Genomic DNA, 17,763 nt, shown 5'->3' on the forward strand with positions numbered 1-17,763 from the left:
CCACCACTTCAGACCAGAGATCATTACGTATTAAGCTAAGGCTGCAAAGATCTACACCAGATAAAACATACTTTGGCTCCCAATACAGTATGAGAAAAGTAGCGTAAACAATAGAGATAAAAAGGAATACAAATAAATTAATATCTAGAAGGGCAAAGTACTAAGCTCTCCCCAAATATTTATTTCACTTAATACTTAAAAACCTTAGTCTAAAAGGAAATGTAAATAAATCGTTCCGCTTCTATCATCCCCGCAATGTACATCTCTCTCCCATTTGTGCTGCTGGGTTCAATCAAGTCACGCTGCACTGGAGACCGCCAGCTTCTTGAGGTGGTCCATGAACACCTGCAGACTGACATCATCCGTCAGGATAGGGGCTCCTGATTCCTGCAGAGAAATTAAGGAAATAAATAACGAGCATGAAATAGCGCTGCTGGCCCTGGGAACTAAGCAAAAGCAAAGCAAATGTCAGCACTAAGCTCATTGCCTGCTAAACCTTTTCCACTTGAAGGGTAGTCTAGTATTTGACAGTATCTTTCAGTGCCACCTGCACTACTGCAGAAATGTTTCTTCCTTCTAATGCATTAGGAAGGTTTCTGCTCAAGGCTCTACAGAAACAAGGCAGAAGACATTAAAAACTAATTATTCATAGAAAAATCGTATCTGTACGTATCTGTACGCTACATACACTAACTATGGACTAAGGATTTTACATCAGATTTGTAACAGAAGGCAAATATCAATTTCTACATCAGCTCATCTAAAACCCGTAAGAGTATCTCTATCAGCTGCTTCCATCAGTAGCAGCCACAAAATACATTCTCCTTATCTGCCTGTGCACTACTTAGGTAACTTGGTTACAGGAAAGATGACAGGGACAAAAGCACTGCTGCTGGAAACCACTGATCTCCTGCTGTCATCAGGCTGCTGAGGTACTGGCCTGTTCTGCAGCACCTCTACTAGGACAGCCACCCTTTAGAAAAAGCAAAAAAAAAAACCCACAATATGCTGAAAATCTGGAGGAAATTCCATCCAAGAACAGAAGCAGACGTTTCATCATATCCAGGCTTGAAAACTTTATTCTGAACGTAGTGTAATCTAGTGCTCACCACTAGAACTCTTTATCTCGACAAACATGGACTTCAATTATCAGGATGAGTAAGAATCTAAGCTGCGTAAGAGACAAACCTATTCACTCGATTGTCTTTTAAAATGCTACAACTATTACAATGTCAGACAGTAATTACATCACAGATCATTTGGTGCACAGAATACCCTTGTTTCCTTGTATTCCAAAACACTATTTCAAAGTTTTTCAAAGCCAACCATGTACATCTTGCAAAAAGCTGTTAGATAAGAAGAGCAGGACAAATACAACCTGCTCCCAGCCTGAGGCCAAATACTATGAGATAAAATAGGACAGCAACTATGCAGACAATTATTTGAATGTACATTTTACAGTATTCCCAAATACAAGTGGCTCTTCCATTGCTTACCTGTCCCCATGCATAGAGGTTATTGTGGGTCTGAGAAGGGTTCACTTTAGACAACAGGAATCGAGCCTATAAAGACAAAACGTGGGAAAAACATTTTTGCAGTATGACAGAAATGTCAGCTCCCCTAAGACTTATCTCCTCAGATACGTGACTGGCAATGCTCGCCTTCTTTTACAAGGAAAGTACTTGTTGAACTGAAACAAGTTTCTGAGTTCAGAAATAGCTTTGTTTCATAACCAATTTCACTGGACTTAAAAATAAGAATCTGCTTACTTTTAATGGCAGTGCTCTGAAAGGATAAATGTTTGGGAAAGATTTTACCACACAGCTGTGACTCCCATGGAACAGACAACAGTACTCCTACAACGTGTTACAGTTTTACAAATTGTTTTGAAAGAAATAATGCTAAGGAACATCACATAACAGAGTAAGATTGAGGAAGAAACCTGGGGAGAGGAAAAGGAGGAATCAAGTTAAAAGTCAGGGTATGCTGCTGTAAAGAGAGAAAGAATCTGATTGCATTCCTTTCCGTACTGTTATTCTGGAGTTAGTTGGTGGTGGCAGATTTCTGTGAGAAAACTCTCTGCCCTCCATTTCAAAATGGTAACATCACCTTTAAGATTCTCCAAGTGCTCTCCTATAGCAAGCGATGCTTGTCAAGCAGGGCAGCTCTAGTTTCATGCAACATGGACATGGCATCAGCAATTTCACTTTTATAATAAGCTCTTTTCCATACAACAGAAAAGAGGTTAGAGGAGAATCAGGGCAACATGCTTACATCAGAAATTAATAAAGTTTTGTTTTGGAGCACCAATTCCTGCCTCTTCACTTCTACAAACAACAGGCTAGCAATAGACACACTGAACTACTGTAATTCCAGGAAGAGTCAAAATAGAGACCATTTTATATTCTCATCTGGCATCTGAGAATAAAAGAGCAGATGATCAAACATTCAGAGTGACTGAATGTTTGTCCTAGCCAACTAACTGCACTCCCTGTCTCAGGAAGTTTAGGTACACACTTCCCACCACTCAAAGAATAAAAAGATATTTACACTGGCCTTTTTTTTCCCCTTCTCTTTCCATCCTCAGAAGTCAAAAACACATGCAAGGGGCAATTGGCTTATTAGAAGACATGGATGAATTAAGAGCTCATGGGAAAATATACAGGCTCTTACTTTTAAGAGCTAAATAACCACTGTGTTTAACTTACAGAACAGTTTACTTAGTAAAGCAAGAAAAGACAGATTTGCATTGTTCAACAGAGAGGGTTTTTGGATAAACCTCCTTACCTGGCTGCCCCCATGTTCAGTGTGGACATAACGTGGCATTGGGAATCTGGTCTGCAAGATTTCCTGGGCATCATCCAGTGGAGCTTGCAGTAGATGCTTGAAGTTTTCATATTCAGGCATGTCTTGGTAACCAGCTTTTTGCCACTGTGCAATAGTCTGTTCACAGGGACAGGGAGGAAATGAAGAGATAGCAAAGATGTGCTGGTTAAGAAGGGGAGGCCTGTCGACATCTGAAGGTAGCAGAACATTATTTCTGCTTACACAGAGCAGGACAAACACATGCTTTCACTATTCTGTCAATAGTATTGTTTAGTTTCTGCCTGTTCCTTAAGAACATGCACTAAACACAGAATTGGGTAGCAGTCTGTGCAGTACAAGAGCCAATTGTTCAAAGTGAACTTCAAGCCATTATGCTTCTGCCTACCTCAACTTAAACGAGTAAAGCATTTATAAATCAGTGACATTCCAAATCTGATTTGGTCTTAAGTGGAACAGTCATTGCCTTACATTCTTTTCAAGGTCCCAGTTGAGTCTCTTGCTTCCCAAGATTTGAGGCAGGTAGGCACTGTTTAAAGTAACCTGTAAAGGCTTATTGTCACTATTGATTCAACCATCCAACTCCTGCCTGTGTGGACTGTGTATCACCACTCACTTTTCAGAGAGGACAAATACTACATGGAAGAATGTGGGGAGATTATAATAGAGCAGCTGCAGGCCACCACACCAAACTTTAAGCGTTCTAGTAACAGTCATAAAAAGTCAGTAGCTCAGTTCAAAAACAAAGAGAAGAGTTAAAACACCTCTCCAAAAAATTTACTAACAGGAAGGCCATAAGCCAAGCTGAGCTTATTTAAATTCTGATTTGATGTCATGTTTAGGTAGAAAAAATTGCATGAAAGGTACTCCCCAAACAAGACTGAAAAGAATCTGAGAGGGAAAAAAAACATCAAATAAAAGGGATATTTCCAGAGAAAGAAGAGAGAAACAAACCAGCTTCACTCTCTACATCACAACTTCTTTAGAGTGTGAGATGTTTCTATCATCCAGCTGCAGTAGCTTAGTGCTCCCTTATAAAACCTGACAGTATTCCAACACAGATCTATAGGTCTTCATACTGAAAAGACACTGGAAAGCCAAGGCTTTAGATATTGATCTAAATCTGGAGGTTCAGAAGGAGCCTACACCTCAGTACAGGAACAGCTGTAAAGAACAGCCAGTATTTAAAAAGCAAAAGCTTTTATTTTATTTTTTTAAACTTTTTTAGTTAGCAATCTAACTCAATGGCTATTTCTCACAGCAGAACATATGCTTAACTACTCCAGTAGGATTTTTATGCATTACAACTGGGAACAGGCATATGATGTCATTATGCCAGGGATAAGCTTTGCAAGTGGTTCATTTTATACTAACAGTAGCATTGTTTGCATGTGTAGCAGGAGGAGGAGAGTTCAGAGAATACATCTCACCGTACCTCACCAAGGTAGATTACTATCTGGAAGAAAGTATCCATCAGTAGGATTCTGTCAGGAAGAATGCTGCTGCTGTCCAAAAGCACTGGCTATGGAAAATAAAGGTCAGTCATCATTAAAACCTCAAAACTGTATTAACCTTACAGTTCAGCTGAACTGTAAGCTGAACAACTTGTTCAGCCTTCCATGTACAGAGGGGTGTTGTGTCGGTCAAGGGCTGCTGTTCATGTGAATGTTTCAGAGTACCATCAGCCCCCTGTGGCATCACTGAACCAAGCAGCAGGTCCTCAGCTGCTGTATGAAATGCAGTATGTGAGAAAGCAATTTCTATGGCTATCAAGTTTAATGATCTTGAGAAGCCAAGAAAAACAAGAGATTTAACACACATACTCAGGCAAATGCTGCCAAAAAGGTTTTACAGTGTTTCTGCAGCAGCTTCTGTGTTTCTTTCCTGCCAGATACGCTGCAGTCAACTTAAATTAATAAAGTCTGCATAGCAGTTGAATGTTGCTGCTTAAACAGCTGAAAGCAAGCAGCTGGACTCGCTCGATCTCTAGAGGCCCCTTCCAACCCCTACAATTCTGTACTAGTGACCTGGAAGGGCAGAGGCTTGCTGACTTACATGGTGGAGATGGCAGCCTCCAGCAGAGAAGCAGTAGCACTACTGAGCTGCCAAGACGCCAGATATGGCATTAGCTTTTGGGGGCTTCTTTTTTGGGGCACGTATGTGTATTTTAAAAGCCCACTGAAAGTATAATTTACATACTAAGAGTAAGCCTACTGAAAATATAGCTTGTGTTGTACAATGCCCCATCTCATCCCTTAGTAATTACTTTAACTAAGAAAAACAAAGTAAGGACCTTTTTAATGTACTAATGTTATCCTGACTGAATGCTCTTTACTTTGGATTGATTCACCTCTCTCTGTTAAACACAGACTTACCTCAGGAGGTCCATGGAAAGAATAAGCATAAAGGATGGGCTGAATCATAATGAGAGACTGGGTGAGATCTTGCCTAGCAAAGTGGTGACGGTAATAAGAAGATTCATCTGGACTGTTATTGAAGACCTGCAGGAATGGGGAGCGTCGCAAATGGAACATGAACTGCATCAGAAAGATGAGTGAGAAGTGTGAGTTGCCAAAGCTTCTGCACCTTGTAAACAGCAAATCCCCTGAAAAAAGTCTCCCAGTGAACTCCTCAGAGTTCTTAACTTACCATTTTTTTCCAACACTGAACTACAAGACCACCCAACAAATTCAAAAAGCATCTGCTCCTTCCCTCACAAATCTGATTAACGGTACAAGATGCTTTACCATCACTCACCCTTGCAAACTTTTCCCATAGTTGCAAGAAGGTTCTTACCTGGGGATACAAAGAAAATGATTCCGACAATCTGAAGGAGTTGGGATCATCTTTGTTGTACTGTCCAAATTTCTGACACTGTTGGAAACAAAATGCATACTTTGTTTATCTCTCTCTAAGAATCAACGTTTTTTTGGAATGATTTTTGTATGTTTTTAAACAGAGCAAACAAGTCATGAATGTGGCAGCAAGAACTTAATCGTCAGTAGCTTCTGTATCTTACTGGAGTGACAATGACAATTCAATCATCTTATCATTTTATGTATATAAAAATCTTCTATTTTGAATCCAGATTCAAAGTTATTTAAGAATGAAATAAATAGTGCTTCTAGTACCACCCATTTTTTTCCACTGGATCATTATCACACAATGTAATTTGTACAGTATGAAACACTACTGCAGCATCTCCTACTTCCTTCTAAAGCAACAGCAGACTAAAATTTCACTAGATGCTTCACTAAAAACAAGTAGTTTGTCAATGGTTTATGGGCTGGTTTGGCCTGGTTCCATGACTAGCAGGGTGATCTTTATCAATTTCCTTATAAATTTTAAAAAAATTTATCAACCACAAATGAGTCCACAATCATTTCAGCACACAGTATACGCATATGTGTTCTGGTGCTCAAATTTTTATTTGATATTGTCTCTTTTTTTCCAGCATCTGATGTGCCCTAACTGTTAGTGTGAAATTCATGAGTGTTTAGATTAAGACAGAACTGATTGAGATTCTGGCAATTCAGGCCTGTGAAGTCTGAAGAAAGAGACAGTATGAAGGCGCAGAACAATGCCACTAGATGGGAAGTGATAACTCCCCTGAACTTCATCCTGGTGAGATCCTAATCCTATCTGAATGCTGTATCCAGTTTGAGGCTTCCTAGTTCAATACAGACATGGATATCCCAAAGCAAGGCCAGCAGACGCCAGCATGCTGGCAAAGGAACAGTGGCCTAAAAAGCTGGGTTTGCTCAGTCTGGAATCTGGCATTATGCTCTGTATAGCTACCTAGCACATAACTGAAGAAACTGGAATTCTGACTGGATATAAAAAATAATAATAGTAAATCACACTGTTATCAAATACTGGAACAGGCTACCAAGAAACAAGACGAATTCCATCCTTGGAGATCATAAAAACTCACCTGAACAAGAGCCACAGCATCTAACTGTAACATGAAACTAGCCCTGCTTAAGCAGAGTGTTGAGACCTGTAGAGGTCCCTTCCCACCTGCATTATCATTTCACTATTACTTCTTTAATCTCAAGGGCTAACTCTTCCATCACGATGGGATGCTTACCTATCCCATCACTAACTACTGATCATACAGCCTTTGTAGTTATCACATACTTTGAGACCACAATTAGAGCACAAACGAAGCAAGTCAGTCTGCAAAAAGAACGGTGTTTTCATCCCAAGAGATCATTTTAACTGAAAATAAGACTGCTGCTGAGTGCACTCCATCAGTCTTACCAGTCTGATCAGCTGTCTGTCCAGCCATCGCAGTACATCAGGTCCCTCCTCAGACTCAGCTCTGTACACTCCCAGCCGTGCCATCAGCACAGCAGCTGCTTCCTGGTCAAACGCAGCTTCTATGTGCTGGAGCTGACTTTGTGCATCTGCCCAACTAAAGGATTAGTAAAGGGTTAGTGTAAAATCTGTCATCAGCAAAACCCAACCCACATTTTTTCCCCCATGCCAAATACTCTGTGGCCAATTAATGTAATAAAAAGCTAAAACAATACCAGCATAGACAGTGGCTTACATTTCTGCAATTCTGCCAAAGAACCAGCATGAGGTACTTACTTTCTAGCTATGGTGGTGACACGAATGCGTTTCTGTGTGCTGGAGTGTTGATACTGAGTGACAAACTGCACTGCCCCTCGGCCTCCCTGAGGTATTGGTGCATTGTGCTGCAAAGTAAACAAGGAAAGCCTTCAAGATAGGCTGACTTGGCATACTACAGAGACAAATCCAAGGCATCTGCCGAACACAGTTAAGTTCAAGCTTGAGATAAACCACAGAAGAGACACACATCTGTTAATGTTCTGTTTTGTAAGAGCCCTACAAGCCAAGTGGTTTTGGGTGCATTTTTAATTCCATACCTGACACTTATCAGCTTGTCCTTTAAAGGATGCAGCAACTTATTTATCATCCCCGTAACACTGAACATTAGTGTGGCAGTGCAAGGTCTGACTAAAGGTCCTTTGGGCCCTATTCCCAACAACAGGGAGCCCATGCAGCAGAGTGGGAGTGAAAAAGAATTCCTTTGGTTTAGTACTCCTAGTTACCATGTGCTCAGAAGCTTTCCCAGCCTGAAGTTGCTTCTCAGCTATCTCATAACAAATTGGAGGACAAATTCTCCAAGAAGTGAGACTTTTGTGCTTTCATTCTCCACAGCACCTAATAGCAAAAAGACATTTTCTTCTTTGTGAAATGAATGCCATCAGAAGACAAGAAGAAAGAATGCAGTTTTTGTATGAAGTAAAAATATGATGCCATTTACAAATATGGAAACAACCCCTATGAATATTACTTTGGCACAAAACACTTTTCTACTCTGCAACCATTCATTCACAACAGAAGAAATGCCATTGGACTTCCTGATCCTGTTACAAGCAGTTGGCATATAAAAATGAAGACAAAAAAAGAAAAGCTAGGGCTGACCTGATTTACCACTTCAAAGTAAATGGCCAGAGTTGTGCAGGGATCCAGACCACAAATTTTCCACTGAGATGTTCCTCCAATTCCAAGTTCCTGCATAGAATTGAAAAGCCTTTTAGTATTTAGCAGTAGTTAAGGTCAGCTCATGTTAAATTCTGATCAGAGACACGAGGCAATCTTTCTGCATTTCTTATCTTTAGGATGTGGATTAAGTTACTGAGGGTAATACAGTTAGAAGGCAGCTTTATGGGACAAGAATTCAGTCCAACAAGCACTGCCTTTTCTCACATTCTGTCTAAGCTCCAGTTTCGATAGAAATTTTGCACCCTTTGTTTCCTACTAAATATAGTTGGTTTTTTCGTGTTGAAAACGTACATTTTCAGAAACACATGGTCCTTTCACGTTCAGGGATACACATGGTCCAATAGCACCTGCGATTTTCAGCTCTCTGGATGTCTAGAATGAGACAAAAAAAAGTTCTTAAAAAAAAATCAAGTTAGTCAAATAGAACACAGACTAAATCAGGTGCTCAGCTTTGATCAGAAGGTGAATTACAAGGAAAGCATCCTTGAGTACATTCCCAAGGTCCCTCCCTGCCTCAGCTGGTGAATGTAAGCTCAGTTGTTGGTTTTTTTTAAACCACAAATTTAATAAACTTTCAAATAAAAAATACCTTTACTCATTCCAATGTGATGCTTTTTCCAAAGAAGGCACTACAGCTGACCTCAAAGACATAGAATTTTATACACACAGATACCTAGAAAACTTTTCCAATCAACAGCACTTGCACTTCTAAGTTAATGTCAACTAATTAAACTAATCTCTCACCTTCACTTCCAAATTTGCACCAAAAGCCATCCGAAATTCCCCATTGAGCCCTTTGTTGAATACCCGCTGGAAGGTCTGCTTGAAGAGAGAAGTGTTGAAGGAATCTCCCATCACCATGTGTCCTCTGAGAAGGAAAAAAAACCCACACAAGGTAACTGAAACAGTTGAGAACTAGAAGTATATCAGCAAGGATACAACCCCTCCAACTCTCATGCATGCAAATACAGGCAGAAACTGTTTTAAAGCATGCCTTTGCAAAGGTAGAATTTGCATTAGGGAATGTAGATTCATAGATGTCTCCAAAGCCAGACAAGTTAGTGCTCCATTTCTGCCAGCTTGCTTTCTCAACTATATTTCTTGTCATCCCTTCAGCTGCCTTAAAAATGCTCCTGTTTCCACTGGTTACAAACATCTCTACCCAGAAAAGAGCCTTGCTCAGCCTACTTCCCCTAAGAAAGCAAAATGAGCTGTTAAGCACGAGAAAATCTGGCCAACATAATGAAAGCGTCTACCCACCATGACTGAAGCTCTGCTATTCTGATGGCACTTCAGTCACACACACATCACAACAGAGGGGATCTATGTCCCACCAGTTCTGCAAAGGGTACTTGCTACCTCCCAGGGCATTTGAAGGTGACAGAAGGCATTTGCAAGACATGTTGCATCATGCTTTAGAATACCTTTCTCCAAAGCAGGACATTGAGTTTTCTACCAGGAGTGTTAACTCTTACGCTACTTTGAGGCTTCAGAAATGCAGACTGGGATCAGGGGAGGTTTGCCATGTAACTCCTGGCAAATTCAAACCACAATTTAGAATAAATGACAAAAATCTCACCCTTTTGCAGTCATAGAAAACTAACTGCTTTTCGAACTGTTCTCCCCCTCCAAAAAAAAAAAAAAAAGAAAAAACAAAACCACCTTTGTGTTTCCTGTTACATACATACCCAGTGAGGTTTGCACAACATTTCATCTCTAGCAATCCAGTCTGATCCAGGGCGCAGGCGTAGATATCAATGCAATGACCATTGGTGGCAGTGCGATTGGCCAGAGTCTCGTAGTGCTGGGGAGAACAGACAACACACACAATATTTAGGAATATTTAGGATGCTGCATCAGGCAATTTTTCCTCTGCTCTCCAGCTGAAGTCAACACACTAATGCACAAAGCACAAATGAAGCTGTAAAGGTAAAGAGCTGCTTGTTTAAACACAGTTCTTCCTCCTAGGATGTTTGCCCTTGGATAAACTTGAGCTGGAAGTTGCAAGTGCAGAGAAGACATGAATTGCTACCATCATACAAGCATGGGCTCTCTGTGATAGAAAACCTAAGGGTTTCTAGGTGATAGTTAAGAGGACAGGTATCATACTGCTTCCTCTAAGCTGACAGGCACATTCCATACCTAATAATCTAACTATTCTTTCACATGTCAAGAGAAAAAGGAGACTTTTTGGAAATCACCAGTTCTTGGAGTACAGGCTTGTTTTTTCCCCTCTCCTGAAGGAGATAAAAGGACCTCCACTCACCATCAGCTAGACAAGAACTCTGAAATACTTCCTTCTCTGAGAAGGCACATGACCACACTTGGACAAGTAACTAAAAGTAAGACTCTCGTTCGTCCTTTGACCATTTTCGTAGCTTAACACACAGAAAGGCTCATGCATTTCACAAACAGCTATGCAAATGTCTGGACATACTGATTTCATACCAAGAAAATAAGACTTCTGTTACCTACAGAAGGATACTGGAAGCTGCCTACATAAGTTCGGTCACCTCCTTCCTCCCAATCCCATTCTGTATTCCAACACTCACATTCGTTTAAACACCCCCTGCCACACAACAAACCTAAGCTCCTATGTGTGCTTTCTCCCCCAGCTGACACAGCACTTACCTTGGTGGCCTTCTTCATGAACCTTGCATTGTCCTTCTCTATGTCATGCCAAGAACGAATGGGTGTTTTCAATTCATCTCCCACCACCATGCCTGGTCCTTGTGTTGGTGGACCACCTGTAAATAGCATTATTCTCGCTCCTGTGTTTGGAAATGTGCCCTAAAATAAAAATATGGTCTTATATTAGAACTCAGGGAAAAGATGTTTAAAAGGACAAAGCTTTCTTTAGAGAGGAATCTGTACGTTATTCTGCAATACCATCAGGGACCTGTCTCTGTTACAGGAAGACCTGAAAAACAGCAACACTTTTCTTGACAGGTACCCTCTAGTTTAGACTCAAACTACAGCAATCTTCACTACAGGAAGTAGTATGCTTTTTACTTCTACCTTAGATGACCCTTGAAAACAAACAAACAAACAAAAAGAATCAGAGTACATACAACCACCCTCACATGGCAATATACATAAGAAGCAGAAGCCTTTAAACACCTGCACCATTTACACTGTTTACAACTAAATATAAATTCCTAGCCTGCTCTACACCAGCTGGTGCTAACTCATGCCACACATCAGCAAAGTCAAAATGCCCTGCTGCACCTCAGTGTGACTGGCTGCAAACCAATCTGCACTGAAACCTGTACATCTCAGCAAATACTGCCAGGTGCTTGCTTTGCCCAGCTCATCCCTAACAAACAACTGCAATAAAAGTACCTCTAGCAAGCCAACAGCAATCGAAAGAGCTACTCCAGTGGAACGTAAAGGCCTCTTTCCCTGGGTCACTGGCCACGGGTCCCTTTGAAGTTCTCCAAGGAGATCTGTTAAATTCATGTCAATCTTATGTACTGGCTGCAGGAACCTGAAAAATTGGAATGAAATGTTTTCCCACTTTAAGTGTGCCTCTGTTCCTAGCACACTTTAATTACACTGGAAGAGTTATCAGAAGCAAAACGTTACACAGCACATTCCTTTATGTCCAGACTTCCCAAGCTAAAAGGCCTGTGCAAAGTAACAAAATTGATCAAAGGAAGCCATTAGGAACTGACAAGAAGGCAAAATCACTCAAAGCACAGAAGAGGATTTTAGTATTGATTTAGTCTACCAAAAGGTAAATGAGCTGCCATGGAAAAAAGAGGAGCTGAGAATAAAAACAAACAACTGTATTCAACAGAGACAAATATGGCTTCACAGTTCAGGGGTCACTGCCTGCCTACCAACTGTTGTGTTTTGTGTTTGTTTGTTGGTGTTTTTTTTTTGGTTTTTCTTTTGACTCATTCAAGCAAGGGCTTGAAGGATTGTTACTCATAAACAAGGGCCCCAATAGATGGTCAACTAAAAAGGCTCCTGCTCTAAACACGTTCGACCCCTGAACAACATGCTTTCTAAAGACAGCTACGCTATACTTTTCAAGGAGAAATCCAGTCTGAATGACAATTATGTTCCTGCAAAATCAAGACACTACAGAAGGCTAAAATATTGCTCTAGTAAATCTCACCCACTGGTATCACTTGATGCAGGGAAATAACTCTGACAAGACAACACCATTTGTGTTTTCTTACAAAAATGCCTCTTGGAAAACCTAGGTTTAGAAGTGTGATCCCGAAGGGTATAAAACACCCACCCTGCTCTTCTGCTGCTTGCGTTTATGTAGCACTTACCTGCTTGAAATAACAGGCTGCTCTGGAGCTTGAAGAGGCCTTCCCTGTTGAATAGGGACAGCTGGCCTTGAAAGACCAAGCATATCCTACAGAAAAGCAAAAGAAAAGGAGGCAGATGAGACTTCAAAATCAAATACTAGACATTGTTTGCTTTTAAGCAATATAGCCAAAAGCCTGCAACCCTGTAGCATTAAAGAAATTAAAAAACGTGAAATAATTAATATCTGCACTCTCATTAGGAAGAGAGATGTTTCTCTACTGTTCTATTATGTGAGATATATAAAACTATCTTGGGCATGTTTTCAAAGAATTTACAGCAGCAAAAAGACAGGAGAGGTGTTGAGAGTGAAATAGCATAAAAATAATTAAGAGCACTGAACCTCCTTTCTTCCCCGAAAGCCTGGTGCTTGAAATACCAGCAGTGGTGGCAACAGAGCTAAGAGGAACAAGCCACTGGCCTAACAGATGGCAGGACATACCTGTATTTGCTTAGCTGTCAGGTCTTTAGTGCCTCTAAACACGTAGCTCTTAGAAATCCCTTCACAGCTCAGCTCGTGAACCTGGATCATTCTGCCAAATGTGATAAGCCCCACTAGAGCGTCAGCAGGCAGCAGACTTAGGGACATCTGGAGGGACTCCTTCAGTGCCTGCAAGTCCTCCTCTTCCAAGCACGTGTCGACAACATACAGGAAGATCAATGGGGTCTGCGGGCCTCGCTAATATGGAGAGAGATGGATTTACTAGGCTTGTACATAAGCTAGGTGACACCCTGTCCAATGACTCCAGACAAAGAATAAAATGAGCCCTATCTCAAGCATCTAACATGAGCGTTACTTATTTCTATTATCTTAAGTACAACAAATACATAAAGATATCACAGAATATAATTCTGGAGAACACAAACTATGAATCATTACCTGCACTATATATTCAATTGTTGAAAACTGAGGCATAAGTTCAGCTGGTTGGTTGACTTCAGATATGCCTGCATATGCTGGAGGAAACTGAAAAACAGGACCAAAAATTAGGACAAGCTTCAGGGCAGAAATATAGGACTCTCCTCTGCAGGACAGAGTCTTATGATGTGTTTATTCAATTCTTTATTTACTACCAACTGCACCGACCTGATTAACTCATCAGAGACCTGTACTGCTGCTTTGCTAAGCACACACAATAGTGGCCAGAACTACTGACAGTTACTCAGCCCAGTGTAAGTTAAGAATAGGCCTAAAGCAGCAACCACATTAGCCAAAACTCATTTAGCTGCGTGACTGTTTCTGATGGTAAAAATCTACCCAAATCTAATAAATTTCATACTCAGGAAGAACAGTAAATGTCACATATCAAAAACCACACTGGAAGCACATGTGATAAAATGGCTTTTTATCTATGTTCTATGTTCTCCATGCTATTAAAATCACTGGCAAAGCAACTGAAATTAAGCAAGATTTCATACATAGCAAGCACTCTGGCCTGAGTTCAGCAAGAGAAAATGCCACGAGATGAAATCTAGAGAGGCGGAATTTCTGTTTCTTTTAACATCCTTTGCACAGTAAGGTCATCAATAAAATGCTTAGTGAAAAGATGAAAATGCTGATTCAACGTACCTGATTTCTCTGAAAACAGAAATTACAAGCCCAGAGCTTGGCCCGATAGTCAACTTGGCTGCAAGGGAAAGGTGAGGTGTTAGTATAAGTACAGGAACAATTTCACAACCTAGCTTCACAGTTGTCTATGATGATGAGGAAGAAACAGAAAACCAGACACTTCAACTTTAAGGATAGTTTCAGGGATTCAGACTCCTGTTCCAGTGCCAGAAAGCCTATTAACTCAGGCAGTCCTGCTGCTTCCAGGCTTGTTACTGTGAGCAATTACCAACAGATCATCAAAGCTTAGGATGCAGTATGCAAAGGTTTGCATCTAATCACTCTTTCACTATGCTGAGGCTTATCTCAGTCACCTTACTGTTCCTATAACTACAGTCATAGAGCAGCAGAAGCCATTCACTCACATCTTGTACAAACACAGAACAAATTAGCTGTTCTCTGCCCCAAGGAGTTTGCTCTCCTCAACCCATACTACATTGACTGCTAGTGCAGTGAAGCCTGACCTTATTGTTCCTTCATGGGTTTGACCTCTTCCTACTTCCTCTTGCTAGTCTTTCTGGGTTTTTTTTTGCAGCCCAAAGCTATGCTCTAAGGAAGTATGATAGTAACATGACTTTGTGACAAAGATTATTCCTCTTACTTTCTCAGCAAAACTCCAAAGGAAACCGATACTCATACTGGAGCTGGCCTATAAACAAGGGGACGCATAGAAAGCAGGAAATCAAATGAACACCACAGCCCAAAGGATAACACCAGTATAAACAGCATATTTGTTTAAGTTTCACCATTCACCGTAACATTCTCTAGGATGATAACAGGATTGCCCATTTCCATATTATCTCCAGCTTAACAGCCTCCCTGAGGACACACCTCTCATCTCAGGCTCTGGCAGCTCAGCAGAAGGTGGCATTCAACACACCTCACCAGGCATGCAAGGCTTTCAACATACTCACTATATCTAAAAGAAGCTACCAAGCACTATGCTGAGAAAAAAGGGGAATTAGGAATAACAATAATTATTAAAGTTGGAAAAGATCTCTACAATCATCATGTCCAACCGTCAACCCACCTCTCCCATGCCCACTAACCATGTCTCTCAGTGCCTCTCCACAGTCTCGAACATCTCTAGGGATGGTGATTCTACCACCTCCCTGGGCAGCCCATGCCAGTGCCTCACTGCTCTTTCTGAGAATTTTTTTCCTATATCCAACCAGAACTTTCCCTGATGCACCTGAGTCCATTCCCTCTCATCCTACCGCTGTTACCTGGGAAAAGAGGGCGACCCCCAATTCAGCACACCCTCCTTTCAGGTAGTTACAGAGTGCAATAACGTCTTCCCTGAGCTGCCTCTTCTTCAGACTGAACAACCCCAGTTCCCTCAGCTGCTCCCCATAAGACTCGTGCTCCAGACCCTTCACAACTTTATTACCTTTCTCTGGACACACTCCATGGCCTTAATACCTTTCTTGCAGTGAGGGGCCCAGCACCAAACACAGCACTCGAGGCACAGCCTCCCCAGAGCTGAGTACAGGGGAACGATGCCCTCCCTGCCGCTGGCTGCGCTGTTGCTGACACAAGTCAGGATGCCATCGGCCTCCTCGGCCACCTGGGCACACTGCCGGCTCGCGTTCAGCCAGCCGCCAGCTCACATCCCCACATCCTTTTCCTCCACGCAGCCTCCAGCCACTCTGCCCCGAGCCTGTAGCGATGCCTGGAGTTGCTGAGGCCAAAACGCAGGCACCCGGTCACGCTGAACATCATCCAATCGTCCTCAGCCCATCCGCCCAGCCTAGAGACATCAGGCACACCGAGATACGAAGCAGACGCTCCGCAGCCTCCCCTCCCAGCTCAGAGCTGCATACCAGAGCGGGTTGAGCACGGCCTTGCAGGTGGGCCTGCTGCAGAGCACGGGCTCGTACTGCACGGGCGGCAGGTCCGGGCGCTCCCGCAGCGGGGTCAGCAGGCAGGCCAGCGGCACGACCATCCGCGTAGCCTCCAGCCTGCTGGACGGCCACACGTTCCAGCTGAAGCGCACGCCGTCGCGCTCCTCGTTCTGCTGAATGAACTCCAGGTAGGTCGCCATGGGGCCGCGGCAGCTCCGAGCGCAGAAGGGAAGCCGACCTCAGACGCGCCGCAAAAACCAGCCCGCCCTCCTCACGGAACGAAAGGCCGACAAAAGGCTCCGGCGACCTCAGGTCCGTCTGCGAACGGCGCCGTGCCGCAGCCACTTTCCGCTCTTTCCGTCAGGGGCAGCTCGCGGCCCGCGCCCCAGCCCCGGCTCCCGGCAGCGCCCACCTGCCGCCGCTCTCTCCCGGCAGGCCCCGCGCGGCCAGCAACGCCAGCTCAGCGGTACGGACTGCCCTCACACAAGATGGCGGCACCCGCACGACCCGCCTCCCGCGCCGCTGTTCCACCGCCATCTTGGTTAAGGGCGTCCCGCGTGACGCTAACAAACGTGGCGGACGCTGCTGCGTCAGGGAAGCCACGTTAGCTAAAGGCACAGTGCGAGATCGAACGCAGAGAAAAAGCGCCCCTAACAAATATGGCGGGGAGGCGTCAGCGTGAGGAAATGGAAGCGGATGGAGGTGGGGATGACGTATCCGCCATTGCGGCTGCGTGCAATGGCGCCGCGGCGCCAAGCGTGCTCACACAGGGTTCCTATTAGCTCACGTAACGGTGTGTGTGCGGTGCGGTGCGTTAGCTAAGCACGGCCCTGCGAACAGCGACAGACAGGCGGTGCTTCCCGTTTGGATGAAGGGATTTGAGAACAGGTTTCAGGGCTTCCAAAAAATTGATGGTTTGGCAGTATACTTTCGACATAAATACATCACTTGCAAATTCTCAAATGGAACGTGGTGGGTTAGCAGTCAGACATTCACCTCAAAAATCTGAGCGTGGCTCTCTACCACGCCTTCCTAACCCCTCCCTTCACAGTCACACCGTATCAGTCACCGCTTTTTGGCAGTGAGCACAACTGTGAACAGCTGTCAGGGATGAAGCACAGGAGTCATTTCATCCAAAATCTCTGACCAGCACCTGAGTCAGAACTCACTGAGAACTGCAATCCCTGCCGCCAAACCCCACTGCTGTGTCAGTGTCACAAAAAAAGTCACGTATCTCACTGGTGCTCTTTTTTTTTTTTTCATGTCCTTATAAAAATATATATACTTAAAAGTTTTGTTACTTATATACATAAGTATATAAGCACTGAAAGTAGTGCCTCCCATAGTCCATGAAAACTACAACAAAGAGCACAATAACACTATTTCATAGAGTAAATCCTCAGCTACAAAACATTATTTTTCAACATAGTCACCAACGTTAGCTGCATCACAAAGATGAGCCGATGTCACTGTCACCACTGCTGAAATGCACCGCCTCACTGTGCTCACATCCTCTGAAACGCTCAGCAAGGATCAATGAATATCAGTGGGTACCATTTTCTCCACGTGCAGGCATTCAGTTCCACACCTTTGCTCCATATGCACTTCCATAACAGACGCCATCCT

General features: G+C 42.9%; 1 protein-coding gene across 1 annotated transcript; it reads right to left on the reverse strand.

Annotated features, from left to right (window-relative positions):
• Nucleotides 1-161: 161 nt before the first annotated feature.
• On the reverse strand, nt 162-16,628 carry SEC23B (SEC23 homolog B, COPII component). Its single transcript, XM_031597738.2, has 19 exons — nt 16,117-16,628; nt 14,255-14,312; nt 13,565-13,651; nt 13,127-13,363; nt 12,648-12,733; nt 11,704-11,848; nt 10,993-11,151; nt 10,050-10,165; nt 9,106-9,229; nt 8,653-8,733; nt 8,281-8,370; nt 7,420-7,526; nt 7,087-7,240; nt 5,620-5,697; nt 5,199-5,360; nt 4,259-4,345; nt 2,788-2,943; nt 1,497-1,562; nt 162-387 (listed from the first exon to the last, which is right to left on the reverse strand). The coding sequence occupies exons 1-19, from the start codon at nt 16,335-16,337 to the stop codon at nt 298-300; spliced, it is 2,304 nt and encodes a 767-aa protein (XP_031453598.1). The 5' UTR covers nt 16,338-16,628; the 3' UTR covers nt 162-297.
• Nucleotides 16,629-17,763: the final 1,135 nt, after the last annotated feature.

The sequence above is a fragment of the Phasianus colchicus genome, chromosome 2, assembly GCF_987193195.1.
Source record: "Phasianus colchicus chromosome 2, bPhaCol1.hap1.1, whole genome shotgun sequence".
NCBI lineage: Eukaryota > Metazoa > Chordata > Aves > Galliformes > Phasianidae > Phasianus > Phasianus colchicus.